The 19,603-nt window shown below is 36.3% G+C and overlaps 2 protein-coding genes across 4 annotated transcripts; one reads left to right on the top strand and one right to left on the bottom strand.

Annotated features, from left to right (window-relative positions):
• Nucleotides 1–839: 839 nt before the first annotated feature.
• Nucleotides 840–7,642, top strand: LOC133690187 (sucrose synthase-like). 2 transcript variants are annotated; one of them, XM_062110408.1, is made up of 14 exons: nt 840–1,028; nt 3,636–3,732; nt 3,860–3,986; nt 4,083–4,234; nt 4,344–4,536; nt 4,785–5,120; nt 5,210–5,305; nt 5,414–5,587; nt 5,684–5,800; nt 5,898–6,064; nt 6,146–6,370; nt 6,483–7,046; nt 7,139–7,277; nt 7,387–7,642. In XM_062110408.1, exons 2-14 carry the CDS (start codon nt 3,641–3,643, stop codon nt 7,414–7,416), a joined length of 2,412 nt encoding a protein of 803 aa, XP_061966392.1. In that variant the 5' UTR covers nt 840–1,028; nt 3,636–3,640; the 3' UTR covers nt 7,417–7,642. The 2 variants fall into 2 exon arrangements, with proteins under 2 accessions (XP_061966392.1, XP_061966390.1); XM_062110406.1 differs by lacking the exon at nt 840–1,028 and adding an exon at nt 2,532–2,647.
• Nucleotides 7,643–8,258: 616 nt separating this feature from the next.
• On the bottom strand, nt 8,259–18,503 carry LOC133690186 (uncharacterized). Of its 2 annotated transcripts, none has more exons than XM_062110404.1 (11): nt 17,636–18,503; nt 17,043–17,319; nt 16,642–16,827; nt 16,393–16,545; nt 15,490–15,927; nt 12,252–14,744; nt 11,401–11,603; nt 11,150–11,305; nt 10,265–10,499; nt 9,473–9,786; nt 8,259–9,017 (listed from the first exon to the last, which is right to left on the bottom strand). In XM_062110404.1, exons 1-11 carry the CDS (start codon nt 18,361–18,363, stop codon nt 8,711–8,713), a joined length of 5,490 nt encoding a protein of 1,829 aa, XP_061966388.1. In that variant the 5' UTR covers nt 18,364–18,503; the 3' UTR covers nt 8,259–8,710. The 2 variants fall into 2 exon arrangements, with proteins under 2 accessions (XP_061966388.1, XP_061966389.1); XM_062110405.1 differs by having other exon boundaries at nt 17,043–17,281; nt 17,636–17,777.
• Nucleotides 18,504–19,603: the final 1,100 nt, after the last annotated feature.

The raw sequence follows: 19,603 nt of genomic DNA, 5'->3' as shown, positions 1-19,603 counted from the left end.
GCAGGATCTCCAGTTTTGTTCCGTATCTTCTACTCATCCAGAAGCTTGACCCCACCAACGTATCGTAATTGGCGTACCGTTTGTCACTTTCACCTAAATATTGAAAATTTAATCCGAACACAAGAATACCTAACTTAGCCTGAATAAAATACATAGATATATTTTTTTGATAGATACTTTAGCTGACATATAACGGATAAAATACGAGTATTGTTCTAAAAAAATAATTTTTTTTTGTTTTTGGATTATTTAATACATTTTTTTTTTAAAATTACTATTTTTACAAAAAAAAAAAACTTTAAAAAACAGTTACTCCCGCTCTATCCGTGCCATGTATTGACTTGAAAAAAACAAACTACAGGGGGGAGGAGCAAGCATCCTTGAGTCAAAGGCCACGGAGAACCACAGAAAAACAAGTTACAATATTAAAGTATTTATGTACAAATCAAATTCAACAAGTAATTAGAAAAAGGGGTTTTATCTTCCAAGGGGCTAACTTTCAACGATCAACAATAAAGAATGATACATTAAGAGAAAGCAAGTTGATACGATAAAGAAAGAAATGGGGAGAAAAAAGAAAAGCGGTTTTGTGAAAGGGACAAAGAAACCACAGGAAGGTTAAGCAGTAATGACGGAGGGTGGTTTTCACGAATAGAGAGGGAGGCACCACCAGCAGTCTAATTATTTTTATTTTTTTGTCAAATTCATGCACCACATAAACCAAGAGCGAGCGAGGGAGGGAGGGAGGGAGGAAGGTGTAGGCAGGCAAGGCCATCTTCTCGTTCCTCATCTTGTATAAAAGGGTCTAATTCTTCCCTCTTCTCTCCATCCTCACTTGCCATTGCAAGCTCCTCCCCCTTGCTTTCTTGCTTGCGTTTTTTCTGTGTATTTTTACTGTCCAAGATTTGCCTTCCTTCGTCTCGTTGAAGGCTTTGTTGTTATTAGCTACCTATACCATCTCCTTCAAGTAGTTTCAGCTTATATATATTATATATTATATATATATATATCGTGGCATTAAGCTCAAGGTAAAGATCCTCAACTTTCTCGAGCAGAGTATTCTGCTCATTTCTTCTGTGAATAAGATTTTTTTTGAGGTTTAAAATATATTAAAATATTTGTTTATTTTTAATATTAGAACATTAAATCAGAAAAAATACTAAAAAAATAATTTTATTTTTCTAGGACTAATATACTTTTGAAAAACACATCAAAATATAAACTACGGTACTCTCTAACTATACTAAATGTTTTGATTTTGGCAGGAAATCTTAGCTGCTTCTAGTTATAAGATGTTATTTGCGACTACTTTTCAAATGATGTTTTATTAAATTTTGTTTTTTTATTAATATTAGATTGTTTTTATTCGCTGGATGTCATAAAAATAATTTTTTTTATTTTAATATATTTTTAAATAAAAAATATTTGAAAAAACCATCACTGCTACTAAATATAAAACTGAATTTTTTTTTTGCTAATTATAATTCGTAAATTGGGACCATGCTATAGCAAGCAACACTCACTAGCTCCTAAAAGTCTTTGGTTGATTATCAATGCCAGTAAAGCATCATTATCTTCATCATAGTATGTTGTTCCCACCTACTGCCTGCAGTGTCCCTACATTATAATCCCACTTCCTAATTTCCATTTTTCACTGAAACGCCGCAGGCCACGTGTTTCTATTTCTTTATATTTATTTTAATATCTTGATATTAAAAATAAAATTTTAAAAATAAAATAATTATTTAATTATATTTTAAAATAAAAAACATTCTTTCATTATTAGAGTCTTTAACGATTATTTTTTAAATTTATTTTTAGAAATATATTGAAATAATTTTTTTATAATTTTTAAAAATTATTTTTGATAATAACATATTAAAATAATCTAAAAATATAAAAAATTTAATTTAAAATAAAATAATTTAAATATTTTTAAAAATAATTTAATAACACAAAATCATATTTTAAAATATCTTTAATTTGGCTTGAGCCCCACGGGCTCCCTGAATGGCAACTGCTGCAATCATGGAGTATGAAGTATTTATATTTTTCTCCATTTATTTACTAGTAGCTGCACAAAACGGTTAAACGGTGAAAGAATTGGGAGGGAGATTTATGTTATTTTTAAAAATATTTTTATTTAAAAATATATTAAAATAATATATTTTAAAATTTTTAATATTAGTATATTAAAATAATAAAAAAAATTAAAAAAAATGTTAATTTGAAGGTTTTTTTAAATAAATTTAAAAAGTTTAAAAAACATGATTGACCCCTCATTCACGAAGAATGCCTAAAACAAGAAAAGATTACGGACTATGAGGAGATTGACCTTGGTGAACAGGGTGTTTCAGACTATTTTTATTCACAGGTTCTTTTTAAAAGTATAAAAAAACATTAAATTAATTTTTTATAGTTTTGATGTTTTATATAAAAAAATATTATAATATATTTTTAAATAAAACATTATTTTAAAAAACACTCGGTAACTTTCCAAATACACACAAAATCTTATGAACTGTAAAACTTTAAAGATTTACCTCCTTCCTTTTCTTCTCAAGCTCTTTTCGCTATAAATTTTCAGCAAAGGCCAGCCTTTGCATCATTCATTCCACTTCCTTCTCTGTTGCCTTTGTTGCGTTTGGTTAGTTAGTTTTCTTCCTTCTTCTGGTCTCACTGTGTTCCCAAGTTTTTTTCGTTTTCTTCGCTTTCCTTTCTATCGGTATCATCTTATAGTTTTATTACAAGAAAACATTGAATTACAGTTTGGTCTTTTCTTCAGCAAAAATGTTTAGGTTTGTTTTTAGAAGAACTTGTGCAGATCATGAGTCTGTATAATGCTGAACCAGTACTGTTCATCATGATCCGATGAAAATGCTGAATAATGTTGTAAGAACTAAAAGCTGTTGTACCATGACCTCCAAAAATGAAAAGAAACTTATAATTTTGACATGGTGCTGACAAAACTCTGCTGTGTTTTCAACGTTCAATGTCAAGAATTCAAGTTTAAATTCCCTTGTTATGTCAGAACTATTTATTTATCTATATTTGACTGAATCAAGCTTTAAATTTTCCACAAGGAGAATTTTCTCTCCTCTCTCTTTACTTTTGATGATTGATGTGTTTTGCTTCTTGCCGAATAATTTTCTCTGCTTTCTTCTTGTTGCATGAGAGCTTTCTGCTTTAATCAGCAAGGTTTTTAGGAATAACCCCTTATTGGTATTTTGCACTTCCAACTTTATTCCTGCTAGCTACAAATAATGTGTTCTGCTTTCTTTTATTCCTTTTGTTATGGAAACCTATTGAATTCCTTAGTCACTGGTTGATTTTTATTTTTTATGTTAATTGTTTTCTAGCATTATTTAAGATATGTAATCGTAGTTCAAGCATTTACTCTTAACCCAAGTATTAATTTTTTTTTTTTTAAGTATGGTGGGTGAGGTGAGAGGTAGGTTTGGAAATTTCTAGTCTTCTAGAATAATGTGGTTTTTCCTCTGTTGTTCTTGACTTTATTCTTGTTGATCACCAGCTATTATAATCCTTACAAATAGTTGAGAGTTCTTGCTCGTTTTTTATTCTTGTATCTGTTATTACTACCTAGTACTTAAAACTTGATTTCTGTTTTTCTTAAGGAGCTATGTCTGTACTTACTCGTGTCCAAAGCATTCGTGAACGTTTGGATGAGACCCTCAAGACTCATCGCAACGAGATTGTTGCCTTACTGACCAGGTAACCATGCTCTCTTTTTTGGTTTTGATTTATGGAGTGGTGTAAAGAGGGTCATGCTTACATTTTTGGTGCAGCTTGTTAAGGATGTAGATTTATTACAGCATATTTTGGACAATTTGTGTTACAGGATTGAAGGCAAGGGAAAAGGAATTCTTCAACACCACCAGATTATTGCTGAGTTTGAAGCAATCTCTGAAGAGATCAGGAAGATATTGGCGGGTGGTGCTTTTTCTGAAGTTCTCAGATCCACACAGGTGACTCCCTTGATCACACAAGCATTTTTTTTTTCCTGTTATATCCTAAATTTTGGGAATTTTCTCAAACTGTTTTTTTTTATTCTGTTGTTTTAGGAAGCAATTGTTTTGCCTCCATGGGTTGCCCTTGCTGTTCGCCCAAGGCCTGGTGTCTGGGAGTACGTCAGAGTGAATGTCCAAGCACTTGTTGTTGAGGAGTTGCGTGTTGCTGAGTATCTTCATTTCAAGGAGGAACTTGTTGATGGAGGGTAAGTCAGAGTATTGATTAGACGCTAGCTTTTAATTGAGTTCTCTCAATTTCTTGTTCTGTACGTGCATGCTTTGATTTTGACAATGTTAGTCGATCTGATAATGCAGCTCCAATGGCAACTTCGTGCTTGAATTGGACTTTGAACCATTCAGTGCATCTTTCCCTCGCCCAACTCTTTCAAAGTACATTGGTAACGGTGTTGAGTTCCTCAACCGCCACCTTTCAGCTAAGTTGTTCCATGACAAGGAAAGCCTGCACCCCCTGCTTGCATTTCTCAAGGTGCACTGTCACAAGGGGAAGGTATGCTTGATACAGTATCCAAGTTCCAGCTTTTAAAGTAACTCCTAGGATAACTTGCACAAATGAAAACTTAAACTCCAAGATCTTAATTTGCTTGGATCAAACTTTAGGATATAAGCAACTGATGGTTTTACTAGAATCTTGTAATGTCTGATAATCATGTCTAGAATCTGTAATTTAAGCAAGGATAGCTTACCGCGGAATTATATCCTGTAAAACCTGATAACATTTTGTATATTCTTGTGCAGAATATGATGCTGAATGACAGAATTCATAACCTAGACTCTCTGCAATATGTTCTGAGAAAGGCCGAGGAATATCTGTCTTCTCTGAAACCTGAGACTCCATACTCTCAATTCGAACACAAGTTCCAGGAGATCGGCTTAGAGAGAGGATGGGGCAATACTGCTGAGCGTGTTCTTCAGATGATTCAACTTCTTTTGGATCTTCTTGAGGCACCAGATCCCTGCACTCTTGAAACTTTCCTTGGCAGAATTCCTATGGTCTTCAATGTCGTGATCATGTCCCCTCATGGATACTTCGCCCAAGACAATGTTTTAGGGTATCCTGATACCGGAGGCCAGGTTAATTCACAAGCCTAGTCTAATCTTTCTCTTCGTGCATACTCTAATGAAAACTTACCTGATCTGGCTTGCATATTACTTTCTACTAGGTTGTTTACATTTTGGATCAAGTTCGTGCCTTGGAGAATGAAATGCTTCTGCGTATCAAGCAGCAAGGACTTGATATCATCCCCCGAATTCTCATTGTAAGTTTAATTTCCAAGCTTTAGGAAGTATTTTAACAGTTTTTCCTTTGTATAAAATGTTATTACATTCTTTGGTGCTTAATCTGTCCTTTTTTTCCGTGTTTGCAGATTACTCGACTGCTCCCTGATGCAGTAGGAACCACTTGTGGACAACGTCTGGAGAAAGTCTATGGATCGGAGCATTGTGATATTCTTCGAGTTCCCTTCAGAGATGAAAAGGGAATGGTCCGGAAATGGATTTCTCGCTTTGAAGTTTGGCCATACCTAGAAACTTACACTGAGGTATTATCTCCTTATTGTTTCCCCAAAGTAATCCTTGTTCTCAAAGTCTTAATACATTTATCTTCATGTGCTAAGATGATATCTTGTTTTTTTCAGGATGTTGCTGCTGAAATTGCCAAGGAGTTGCAGGGAAAGCCTGATCTGATCATTGGAAATTACAGTGATGGAAACGTTGTTGCCTCCTTGCTAGCACACAAATTAGGTGTTACAGAGGTTTGCCCTGATCTTTTCTTGTTTTTGCAGCGTTTTTTCTTCATCCTGTAGCATAACAAATTAACAATTCTCTTTGTTTTTGCTATGTTTTCTGCAGTGCACTATTGCACATGCTCTAGAAAAAACAAAGTACCCAGATTCAGATATTTACTGGAAGAAGTTTGATGAAAAGTATCACTTTTCATGCCAGTTTACAGCTGATCTTTTTGCCATGAACCATACAGATTTCATCATCACCAGCACATTCCAAGAGATTGCTGGAAGGTGATATGATGTCTCCCCTGATTATTATTATCGTGAACGATTCTTCGATTGCATCTAACATCTACTGTTCCACTATTTCAGCAAGGATACTGTTGGACAGTACGAGAGCCACACTGCTTTCACTCTCCCTGGCCTCTACAGAGTTGTTCATGGTATCGATGTATTTGATCCCAAATTCAACATTGTATCCCCTGGTGCTGACGAGAGCATATACTTCCCTTACACTGAGGAGAAACTTAGGTTGACTTCTTTCCATGAAGAAATTGAAGAACTTCTTTACAGCTCCGTTGAGAACGACGAGCACTTGTAAGTTTCTATCTCTTTTACTTTCCACATAAATTTCTTATGTAGTTCTTGGAAAAGTTCCTGGATGAAGAAGAGATGCAATAACTCATCACTTTTTTTTATTGTTCAACAGATGTGTGCTTAAAGACCGCAACAAGCCAATTCTATTCACCATGGCGAGGCTGGACAGAGTTAAGAATTTAACTGGTCTTGTAGAATGGTATGGAAAGAATACCAAGCTGCGCGAATTAGCTAATCTTGTTGTAGTTGGTGGTGATAGAAGAAAGGAGTCTAAAGATATAGAAGAGCAAGCTGAGATGAAGAAAATGTACAGTCATATAGAGAAATACAACTTGAATGGCCAGTTCAGATGGATTTCTTCTCAGATGAACCGCGTGAGGAATGGAGAGCTCTACCGTTACATTTGTGATACCAAGGGAGCTTTCGTGCAGCCTGCTTTGTATGAGGCTTTTGGATTGACTGTTGTTGAGGCCATGACATGTGGTTTGCCAACCTTTGCTACTTGCAATGGTGGTCCTGCTGAGATCATTGTGCATGGAAAATCCGGATTCCATATTGATCCTTACCATGGAGTACAGGCTGCTGAACTCCTTGTTGACTTCTTTGAGAAGTGCAAGGCTGATCCCACTTACTGGGACAAAATCTCCCAGGGAGGCCTGCAGCGAATCCAAGAGAAGTAAGCTCGCCACCACCTTCACTCTACAACTCTGTTTCCAAGCTGTTATAATGAAGTTTTGCTAAATTGTCTCTCGTTACTTGCTTTTTCAGGTACACCTGGAAAATTTACTCTCAAAGGCTCCTGACTCTCACAGGAGTTTATGGCTTCTGGAAGCATGTTTCCAACCTCGATCATCGTGAGAGCCGTCGCTATCTGGAAATGTTCTATGCACTCAAATATCGCAAATTGGTAAGATTATTCTCCAATCTCCAGGGTGTGCAAGCATTTATGATTTACCATTCACTCCTGCAGAGGTTTATTTGATGATACTGATGAATATTCTTTCATTACCTTTCAGGCTGATTCTGTTCCTTTGACTATCGAGTAAATGGAGCTGGAGAAATCAAGGAAACATGGGTTGGTTTGAGTCGGGTTCCGGGTCCAGAATAATGGTCATTTCACGATAGTGATTGGACAAGAAAGGCTTTGATCTTCTTTTTGTTTTTTGGTTTTTCCTTTCTGTGTGTATCTTTTTTGTTTTTCCTTTTCCTTTTCCTTTTCTTTTCATCATGCTGCCTCTTGAATTTCAGTAAAGATTGTGTCTTTTGAGTTCATCATCCACTCTATCCATTTCTTGCAAATTCTGTTTCTTAGAGATTGGAAATCATGGGAAATGATCCAACATCAATTCCTGTATTTCTGCTCAATACTCGAGATTGGAAGTTGATGGCTATTCTTCATCATTATATAAAGACAAAAATAAGTTTGGCCTGTGGTTCGCCCAACTCCGCGCTGTTCTCTACAAATCCTCGAGGGCTCAAAGGAATGACTAGGACCTAATATGGCTAAATTTAATTTTTTTTTTAAAATAAAAAATTTCATTTTCATTAATTTTTAAATAAAAAATATTTGAAAAATAACTATTATTATTTTTCCAAATATTTTTTTAAATAATTTTTTTTTATTATTATATTTTCAATCACTCAGTAAGTTGGGTGTTTTTTTCTTGTTACTGGTAGTAATATGATTTTTTTAGAGGGTATAAATAGAAAATGCGTTTCTTGTTGTCTCAAGATATAATTGTATTGTCAGAAACAATTTTAAAAAGAAGTCGAGTGAATTCTTTTCAGCTGTTTTCTGCTGAGAATATTTAAATCTAAAATCTATTTGCCATTTTCTTTTTCTTTGAAATAATCACCAAAGACATTCTTTCCAATAGATGGAAACCAATTTCACCAAAAAGTGCTGAAGCCTGCAAGGCCAGAGACTGTTAAGCAACAGTCTCCACCTGTTTATTGATGATATCCACCCTCAGGGTAGAAGTCAAAACTTTTTATATACAAGCTACTTAGGAAAATGCATTGCTTTTTACCTTTTGAGATTTACAGACTGTACGCCGTATACAGCAATGCCTCCTGCCTTTTGTGTTCTCTTTTTCATGGGCAGTGGATACTGGGTGGTCCGCCATTGCCACTCGGTTTAGTGGTATTTATTTATAAACAACATGAGAGCCGGGCCTTATTTGCTCTTCCGCATGCTGGTTAGCATGTCTCCGTTTCCTTTCTCCACCACCACCTTTTTATCTTCTTTCAAACGATCTTATCATTCTGGAACGCAAATCACAAATGTGGGGACTAGCATTACCCCATATCTGCTCTTGCTCTATTAACAAATTTCGCTATTCATCCCTGCGTGGCCCTTCCCAAGCTCTTCTCTTCTACAGGTTGCCATGGATAGAGAAATATGGCCATCAATAAAGAGAATGCAAGACCAATTGCCCCACTGAAAGGTTGTAGTGGATGAGTCCCAGTTACCCAAACAGGATAATTGGGCTTATAGGTCAAAAGGCCTCCTGTTTGTAAAACAAAACTCGAAGCCATTATCCCCGTCCTCAACCCGATTGGAATGGACAGGCTGCCTTTGCTTCTTTGCCGAAACCCTGCAAGAGCCAAGGAAAAAAGCCAAAGCCCTGGCATTGCCCAGACAGACCTGAAAAAAAAAAATTGGAGAAAGATTCTCACGTGACTGGCAATGACCATCTGACTTTGAGATTTAAATTCCTATATCTGTAGAAATAAAAATTTTAAGAAAATTGTGTCTACAATATCAAAAATTGATGATCATGCAAGAAGGAACTTTTTCAAAGGAACATCTTCCTTTCAATAACAATTATTGTCGCGAGTACTGGCTAGCATCGTTGGTAAAATCACTTGATGCAATACAACGGTGATTTGGGATCAAATATTGAATTACAACAAGGACGGGAGGGATTAGAGAAGATATTTGTGTAGTGTGCCTGAGGTGCGTTTTAGGGAACCAGTCATTCACCATAAAATAACAGGATGAAAAGAGCTAGGATGGGAGAGCTAGAAGAGAAGAATATGGCGCTTATATCGCAGACGGAAAAGGAACTGATATTCTCTAAATGGTAATAAATAATATACCTCTGGAAAAGAGAGAATGCCAGTCCTGAAATAATAATTGCTTGATGATATCCAACATCTGCTGCAATTTCTTCAGGCAACCATGACCTGAAAAGTAATTCTTCAACCAGCACAATGCCTGTAGCTGTTATAATTCCTCGACCAGCTAGCATAATCATTTGCACATACATTTTGAGCCATGTCATGGCATCTAAGGAAGATGAAGGAATGCCTGAAGGCCAAGAGAAACTCACACAACCCAGCAAAGCATTTAGGGACTGTATTGACACAACAAGCAGGACTCCTCCAATCAAGCCCCACAAATATTTTTGGATCTGCAAGCAATAGCCAAAACATTATGAGATCACTTTTTTCTAATTTAAATGGTTCCAAAAGAATATTAATCTGTTTTCATCTGTTTCCAGGACCTCAACTTCGCCAGAATTCTAAATGAAAGGGATATGATACCAAAACACTTCCATCACGGAACTGGGGATGCACAAATTAGTCATTGATGAATGGTGAAACTGATGAAGAGCATGTATCAGAAAAGCGCACGATACAGAAAGGACAACATGGTAGTGGATTTTGTAAAAAGAAGCAATAATTAACAGCAACTTGAAAGGAGAAGAAATAAAAACAAAAGGGTAAAATGAGCTGAAATCTTTCTTGATGAGTTGTCCATTGTGCAATCAGGAGACGACAAACTTGTAAATGCTTTTTTTTGCACAATTGGGAAAGACATAGCTAAAAGTTTATCCCTGGCATAAAAACCTAGAGCTTATATGGCACACAGTTAATTTACAACCATACCTTAGGCAATGCAGTTAAATCTAACCCGTATTGCTCTAGTGGATCTTCATATCCACGTATTCTTCTGCCCCATAACGTAACAAGTATCATAATAGCAGTATAGAGGCCAACAATGCAAACAAACTCAGCAAATCTGGAGGGGTTGCTTGTTGTCCAGCTCAGTACAAGAGTGGGAAGCAATGGAACAATGACCGGTGACCATAGAACAAGCACCATGCCAGCAAACCCAAGAATCCTTAACAAAATACAATTCATTAAGCATGAGGAGAAAAGATTCAGTAAAAACAATCTTGCTCACTAACATGATTAGCAACACAAAATACAATTCATTAAACTTGTCAACTAATTTAATATGCTAACCAAGCAATCTGTTAAAACAAAAAATATTCAACATGTTACCAATTCATCAACTATTTTATCAACCAGTGATAAAAAACAAAACATTGATAATAAAACTAGAAATTTTTTCAAAGACTTCCTCCTTGAGCATAAACAATTAGAAAAGGCTTAATACGCTCCATGGGAAAATCCCAGTGAACCAAAACCGTTGAGTAAAACTTTCAACCTAAAACTCTAACCACTCTACTAAACATAACATAACTCAGAATATTTATGAAATTTCTACCTTAAAGGGAATTAACCCCTTCTATCAAACCTAACACAAGTCCGAAGGTTGCAAAATCATATAAACTCTTTGCCAAAGATTTTTTAATACATTCGTTCAATTTGCCAGAGATTTTAATAAAGTCGGCAATAACAACATTCACCTCTTATGTTCAATTATTAAATTAACATTATGTTATTTCAACACAAATTTCTAAAGGGAAAGGTCGAAGGAAAAAGAAGGACAAACAGCAGATAAGGATGTTTAGAAAACTAGCTTACCTCTGGTACAAGGGGCGTTCAGCTATATGCAGAAACAGAATCAGTTTGTCTGTCAGACTCATAGCACCCCGTATACCACCCCAAAGCAAAGCAATTTTACCAACTAGCTTCAACATGCCACCCTTTTGTCCCAAGTCAGCTAACATTGCAACCAGCCTATTTATATTGAAACATCATATGAACTTCAGGAATATAGATATACCGGTATGTCTGTTCACCGGACTAATATGTATAGGATATAATTATAATACCTTTCTTGATCTACTCCACCATCTTCCTTCGTAGGAACCACCGGGCCAGCAACGGACATGGCCTTCTCAGCAAGGCTCGTAACTATGTTCGGGTTTTTTTCAGACTCTGTTACCTCCAGCTTTTCAGCCGGCTTTAGAAGATTTCCTCTTTCCTTCAAGAATTTGGATGAACTTTCCCCACCTTCCTTGGAATTGCTTGGATCCTTAGCAGTTAAATGCAACAATAGGCATCAAGAAGTTTGCAAATATCCAAAAGAAAACAGAGAAGGGAAAAAAAAGAGAGAAACACAGTTGATATAAACAATGACAGGTAGTTCCTGGATGCTCCTTAACATGCAACCAACGATACTATTTAGGTTTTGAGCTTAGGTGCAGCTTCCAAGGTGGAATTACTATCTGCTATCACTCTTCGTATTTTTTTTTTTGACATCTACTGTCCTGGTACTATTGGGTGCTTTTATTATATCCAAAATTTTAATATTAATCTCAAAATTGAGGACTCAGTTATTTGGGCACACACAATAAATACCCTGAACCCTAGAAAGAAAGCTGCATATAGAAGGAATATAATAGCGTCTAGAAAACAAAAGTGCTGTATCTCTCTGTCTCTCTGTTTCCACATTCTCAGAAAGAGGACAGCAATTTAAACTTCTAGGTGCTTGAAAAAGAAAACAGGAAAATTTCAAACAGGAGCATGCCATTTAGATCAACAAAGATATATTTGAAGAACATAGATATTGAGCGTCAGTGTTTTGACCAGTCTTGATTTCATAAAAATAAGATGTTAAAGATATAAATTCAAAGAGCTATTTGAAAATTATACAAGGAATCTCAAATAGATTAACTGTTACCTGCTGCTGAACTAGTAAAGCAGACGCTCCCAAGGCAGCTGTAACAGCACCAACCATCACTCTATCATTATTTATAGTTTTCAATGTTGCTTCTTCTCCTTCTGTATTTATTAAACTGTTGAAACTTGTTCTATGACCAGTTTTGATTGTAAGCTCATGATCCATCTCCTTTATGCAGACCTTGTTTTGAATTTTCTGCCCATGATTTTGGGTATGACCTGAGGATTTTATGTCATTCTCGTTCCTTGTAGCTACATTAAAATATTTTCTCAAAGCAGCTAAGCTAGACCCTATAATGACACCAACTGGCAGTAATCTTCTCAGATAATTTGTTCTAAGAACAGAAGATGAAATGGCCTTGACAATATGCTCTCCCTGAACAGTACCAACTTTTTCTTCAGCACCTTCAATTCTATGATATTTACCTTTCAAGCACCAAGTATGATCCTTGTTACGTCCAATGGCCAGAGACACAGCATCTGCAACTAGCTCAAGATCTCTAGCAAAATAGGACTTCATTTCTTTCTTGCTAGCTGCACCTAGTTTGCGATCAACTTCAATCCTCAAAGCATCCAAAACAACAATTTTCACAAACTCTATTAACTCATCTAATATACCATCATCACTTTCAGTAAAATTTTCCACTGTGCTATATTCTTCAACAGGTTCCTGTTGCTTTTCAGTATCTAATACTACATATGATGGTTCAATATAACTTTCTCCATCATTCTCTTTTCCAGAGGAGTGGACCTGAACCTTTATGCCAGCATCATTACTGGTGGTAACACCTCCTATAGATTCTCCAGGGATTCCTGGATGCTCTAGGAGCTTCCATTTACCTTCTTCTGGAAAATAGTCAAGCAACAGAGCAGTGGTTGTATCTAGATCAAGTGGCTTGCTATTTGGAATCTTTGAAAGAAGATATCTGTGGAAATATTTGTTCTGTACAAAGTCTCCACATGGATTTGCAGTTACGTACAATGGAATGCTATTTACATGTCCATCATAGCCAGCCAAATGCTTGCCACTAACTAATTGATCCTTCTTTTGTTCTTCCTTAATTTCATAGTTGCTCGCAATATCTCCCTGAGAACCCCGAGTACCATTCCCACTAAACAAAATGGGATCCTCAGTGAGTTCCTCCTCTACCAATCCACTACTTGCAACATTCTGTTGGTTGCCACCACTTTCATGGAGCTTATGTACAGAAGGATGCTGTAATGTGTCTGACTGCTTGCCCAAGTGATTAGCGTTTTCCAGTTTCTTAGGCTTGGAATCAACTAACTCACCCTCAACCTCATTTTTATTCTTGATTTTGTTTTCATGGTCTGTTTCCTCCTCCAAGTGAGAAATCATGCTTTCTAACACACCAAAAACACTGTTAACAGCCACTTGAGTAGAATCATCCATCCCTGTTAAGGCATCTAATGCTTGAGTAACGCTGAAAGTAGGGGGATTAGAGTCAGATGTGGGAGGCTTATTTTGGTCATGAGCAGGTTGCATGGTTTTGTTTTCCCTCTTCTGATCACCATTTCCAACCTTTTCAATTGCTTCTGAGTCAGTAGCAGATACTGCAGGTGGAAGAGGTTCTTCTGTCATATTGGCTGAAACTATCCCATTTTGATCAGCTGATGAATCTGCAGTTTTCTCTTCATTTTTCTGATCATCATTTCCATCCCTTTCAATTGTTTGAGAGTCAGTAGCAGATACTTCAGGTGGAAGAGGTTCTTCTGTCATTCTGGCTGAAACTATCCCATTTTGATCAGATGATGAATCTGCAGTTTTCTCTTCATTTTTCTGATCATCATTTCCATCCCTTTCAATTGTTTCATTTTTCTGAGTGCTATTCTCCCTTTTTGCTTCTACTTGAGGCGATCCACTACCCTGTTCAACTTTGGATTCATCAACAATTGCTTCTTCCGTGCTACCAGCCTTCTCAGAACGGCTGGTGATGTTAGGGTTACTGCTGGTTTCCAATCCCTTCTCACTACTGTCAGAGTGAGATGCAGCTTTTTCTTTGATAAACTCATCACTCTCATTCTTATGTCCCGACTCTTTTGGTTCCTTCCAGTCAGAACCAGATGGATCACCTTGTTGACTGCTCATTACCTGAGACTGACTTGTTTCAATAGATTTTTGTATATTCTTTGAAGAGTGAAGCTCCTGTTCAGGTGCAGCACCAGACTTCTCTATCCCAGGATGATTGTTAACAGATCCATCTGTCAAATCCTCAGCCCTTTCCATCTGATCTGGAGAATGTGGATCTTTAGATGTAACTTCTGCACTTGATACTTCTCTGACTTTTTCCTGTATCTTTGTTTTAGGAACATTAGGAACCTCACCAATGCTCAGTAGTCCATTAACATTTAAGTTACTGTGTTGAGCTTGCAGAATTCCAGATACAGAAGTTGTAAGCTTTCCAACAACCTCTTCTGGTACAGCATCTTGCAAAGCTTTAATAAGTGTCTCTCCCTGATCCACAGCAGTCAAAACCTGGACAAGCACCAGATCAATGTTATAAAATACCCTAGATATGTGCTGTAAAATATTAAATCAAGGGAATAAATTGTAGGATTCTGTGCCTGAAAAACAGCATGCACAATTTAACGTAAATAGGGGTCACTAAGGACATCTGCTGAAGAGAAAAGGGTAAAAGCACTGCCAACTATTATGAAGATAAAAGAATACACAATCAATTAGCTTATATGATATATTAGAGGACAGGCCCATGTCTGTATGAAATGTGAACAAACTCCAATAACATAATAAATATTCTGGCTGCTTTTTTTTTTTATTTCCATCTTTTTTTCATAATGATAGTTAGAAGCTGTGGTTTTCTTATAAAATAGGCATGTCTATGGGAAGCCATCTCACAATAAATATTGTCATACAAAAGGAAAGCAATTTCACAGATGATTTTCATTTTCATCTCTCCACTAAGACACTACTTTCAAAAATATTGAGAAGATATTGGAATTTCTAGCTAAAATGAAATAAGAAGCAAACAACATTTTAGATTATTTTAAAAGGAACTTCTGATCAAATGTACACCTAACATTATAAAGAGTACAAGTAAAACAGAATTCAGTTTCCACAGTCCACACAATGATAAAAGAGGTGAAATTCCAGAATTATGCATCTTTCTATACTTGTTTCAGATACACACGTCTCCTTGAAATGGTAACTGGCATGCTTAAACCTCGGCAAAATTAGCAAGAATTGCAATTCTGAGCATTACCTTCTTCTTTTTTTCTTTGGTCAGAGTACCAGGCATCATCACATCAAGCATATTCATAACCACCTGAGCTGTTGGCAGCACTTGTCCTCTTTCAATATCTACAGAATCTGCAGAATCCTGTTCTATCAATTCAGCATCAACAGATCTTCTCTGCTGCACTGCATCATTTTCCACTCCTTGCAGTTCTTCATCGAGTTTTAAATCTCTTTGGGAATCTTTTCTGGATTTTGATTGGATATCTTGAAGTATCTTGTTTATAGGTTCTACGGTGTACCCACTAGAGTCAGTTGGGGAAAGACTTATGAGATTATTAAGTTCAACTCGTTTATCTCTGCTTTCCACAAGAGTTAGGCCTTTTGAGGGGTTGATGTTAACGTCTACATCTTTCAGAAGTGGATGACGACCCTTCAAAAGTCCAAGCTCCACAGCTATAAGCCACTACATTTGACATGAATATTGGTAATAATTAGCTTGCAAGAAGCACAATTAAATTCCATCAAATTATTCAATCAAAATAAAAAGAAAAATGATTTTGGCATAGGTTTATTAACAATACCCATCATAGACACCACAGGTTAAAGAGTATCAGTTCAAGTTCTAGCATGATTACTGCCACCAATAACGCAAGAAACTGGTACAGTACTCACTACTCATTACAAACAAAAGGAGCTGATGAAATATACAGTACATCCTAACCATCTGAATCGCCAAAACAAAAAAAGGTTTTAGAAGAACATCGAAATAAGTTCCAATTGGTTAATCATAAGGAGTTAATTCTAACAACGTAAAGTTGACAGATCAACTTGATGGCTACAATCTACAAAATTAGGCTAATATATGAGAGGGTTTCAAACTCTACAAATGAATCTTCTGTTTTGAAGAAGAGTGAAGATAATAAATCACCTCAATTGTAAGATTCTGGCACCATGATACAGCAGCTCTGCCACTTTCTACAGCACTAGATGGCACACAAGAACATAGAAGGAGGCTTGTAAATGGATTTTCAGCAATCAAACTGCGTGGAATGGAGAATGGAGGCACTGTCCCATCATCACTCTGATATTTTGACAGAATTGTTGCTGGTTAGACTTTTAATGAGAAACATGCAAAGGAATTTCAAAGAAGCATGATATTTAAGTACAAAATATGCACCTGGATAAAAAGAACTGGAATCTTGACATTCCCAACCATGCCTCGTGTGCTAGATTTTGAATAGAAGTCTTCTATTTCCTCAAAGCCATAAGATACCATAGATATTGCTTTTTCAAAATCACGAACAGATTTTGACATTAAAGCATTTTCCACATCAAACCCCTTTGCTCTTCCTTGAAAAATTTCCTACAAAATTCTTTACAATTTAAGTCTACGTATCATCACAAGGATAGACCTAAATACTGAACAGTTCATCTGTTCAAGCATTTCATATCATGCATAGCATTTCTCTCAAGTTACAAATTTTCTATTCTTACAGATGAAGGATGCAATCCATTTGCATTCTTCAAAACAATAAATCAAAAATTAAAAAAAAAAAATAATTCAGAGAAATCATCAACCTTGTTAGATTGCAGAATATCTATCAGTCCACCAGTGAGCTTCTGATCCAATGCCACGTGATAAGGAGAGCACCTCGTGGCCTCCTCTAAGTCAAAAGGATTGTTAATGCACGTGGCGGCAGTGAGAGGGGTACACTCCCCAACTTCAGCCAAATATTTTGTCAACATATTCGCACCATATCCCCATCCAACACCCATTAGTGTCGTCCATGGCCTTGCCTTGCTGATGAACTGTATAGCTGTGGAGATATCATCGCTGTCAGCAGCTGTAAATAACCTACATAAATAAAGTAGTTAAGAAGCCCTGTTTTCAGCTTCTTTTCGCAACAAAAATTCAAAAGAAACCTGAAACACATAACTTTCTTATCCACGAATCTCATAGTAAATCCTTTCTATTCCATTACCATCACGCATTTCTCCATAAGGTCACATCAATCATCCAAATATCAGTGCTAATCACACACGCTCCAGCTATAACTAACAATTTATGTTCCTCAATGTTCATTTACTTCTAAAGATGTTATTATCAAGCAAAAATAAACAACAATTAGCACTAAAAGCTTCACACTATCAACATAGAAAAAAGAAAATACCTTGCCGTAGTAATTGGTGAAGCAGCACATCCTCTAGGATTCATAACGACAGGGAAAAAGCCGCGCTTAAGAGCATCAACGACAAAAAACCTAACATTGTCTTCCGAACTGCCTTTGGCAGTGCCAGGGACAAGTAACAAAGTAGTATCCAATCCATGTTCTTCTTCCAACTCCAAATCCGCCGGCCAATCAAGCGAAATAACACCACCATCCTCCGTATTAACACACACTCTTTGGAACTCCAATTTCAATCCCTCACTACTCTCTCTCCCCACCCCAATTTTCCCGCTATTTAACCTAACAAAATGCCTGTCCTCTTTAACTAACTTATCGTTTACGTTTTCTATAAACTCGCTCCCTTCGAACGATATTGAAGGGCAGCGTAAAATTACAAAACGGTTAAACGGCGTCGGGCTAGAAAAAAGAATCCACTCGCCGATGTTTGAGGATTTTGAAAATTTGTTTGATTGAGAGAGATAGAGAGTTAAGCCTGAAGCGAGGCCTAAAGCAGGAGCCAAGATATCGAGAGTGTTTGGTGACGGGAATTGTGATAGAAGGTTCTTGAAAGGTTCTAGGAAGTTGCTGCTGCTGCTGCTGCTGCTGCTGCTGCTGCTACATGGTTTAAGACGGCGTCGTTTGTAAGAGCGGAATTGGTAAGGGTTTTTAGGGGAGAAAAAGAGGTGTGGATTTAGGAGCTGTGGTTTAAGGTGGTGGAGATTGGTGTTCATTAAGGAGGGAGGAGAAGTTTTCAATTTTGGATAAGGAAAGAGGTGGTAGAAAGTGCAGGAAGGATCAGGAGGAGGAGGAGGAGCTTTTCGTTTTTGTATTCGTATTTGAAATGAAGTGAAAGGTGACTAAATATGAGGCTATTTGCAATTTTGTTTTTTTTAAAAAACACTTTTCTAGCTATATAAAAAGAAATTAATTTAAAATAAAGAAATTAAATTTTTACAAAATTATTTTTCAATATATATATATATATATAAAATAATGGTCTGTGTTTTTATTGGGATTGGAGATGGAACAAAATTTCAGACTGCCAATTAATAATTAAATCCCGCGGCTAGATTTGATAATTTTTTTTTATTGGGATTGGAGATAGAACAAAATTTCAGACCGCCAATTAATAATTAAATCCCGCGGCTAGATTTGATCAGTTTTTTTTATTGGGCTGTATAGTTATTTTACCTTCAAATGTTATTTGGGCCTGAGGTAGGCAGCCCACATTGAGCCTATAAAATCTGTGCCCGCTCTCTGTTGGTGTTGCATGACCAAAAAGGAGTTTTGATTAGCGTAGTTTGATTTATGGATGAGTTTCAAAAGCTATATTTTTTTTTTTAAAAAAAAAGGGGCATGTGATGTGAGTTTTCGACAATGATGACGTTTGAACTTTGAAATTAACTGTTAATTATGTGATTATTCTACTTGTCTCTTCAATTCAAGTTATTAAGAAGATAATAAATGCAACTTGATGATAAATCTAAATTTAAATTTAACAAGTCTAAAACCTCTTTAAAAAACTTAAAAAAGCTTAAAAAATCCTAATGAGCTTAGAATACCATGCTTAAACCTAACATGTTGCAAGGAGGGATGAACTCAAGGTGCATGAGTTCTACATGGTAGTTTGAACCCATGTTAGGCATATTGCCAATCACGCTATGAGTTTGGGTTGTTACGCCCGAGTCCAACATATTTGGGTCCAGGCAGTGTAACTGGACTCATTCTTCGTCTTTAATGGGCTAAGGCGATTCGTACGAGCCCAATACTCACTTAAGAAGTTTTCCAAGACCCTATGTGGGTCCTTAGTATTTTATACTGATTCAACACATACTATTTTGAATATAATACAACTCAAGATATCATAAGAATACAACGACTCTTCAGTCATTCCTCTACATAAAAGAACAAGACTCATGAGCTATAAATACCATATGAATCCTTCAAGCTTCAAGTTCACAAATCTCTTCA

The sequence above is a fragment of the Populus nigra genome, chromosome 3, assembly GCF_951802175.1.
Source record: "Populus nigra chromosome 3, ddPopNigr1.1, whole genome shotgun sequence".
Classification (NCBI taxonomy): domain Eukaryota; kingdom Viridiplantae; phylum Streptophyta; class Magnoliopsida; order Malpighiales; family Salicaceae; genus Populus; species Populus nigra.
The sequence above is the reverse complement of the archived record's forward strand: the minus strand, read 5'-3'. Positions and strand labels throughout refer to the sequence as shown.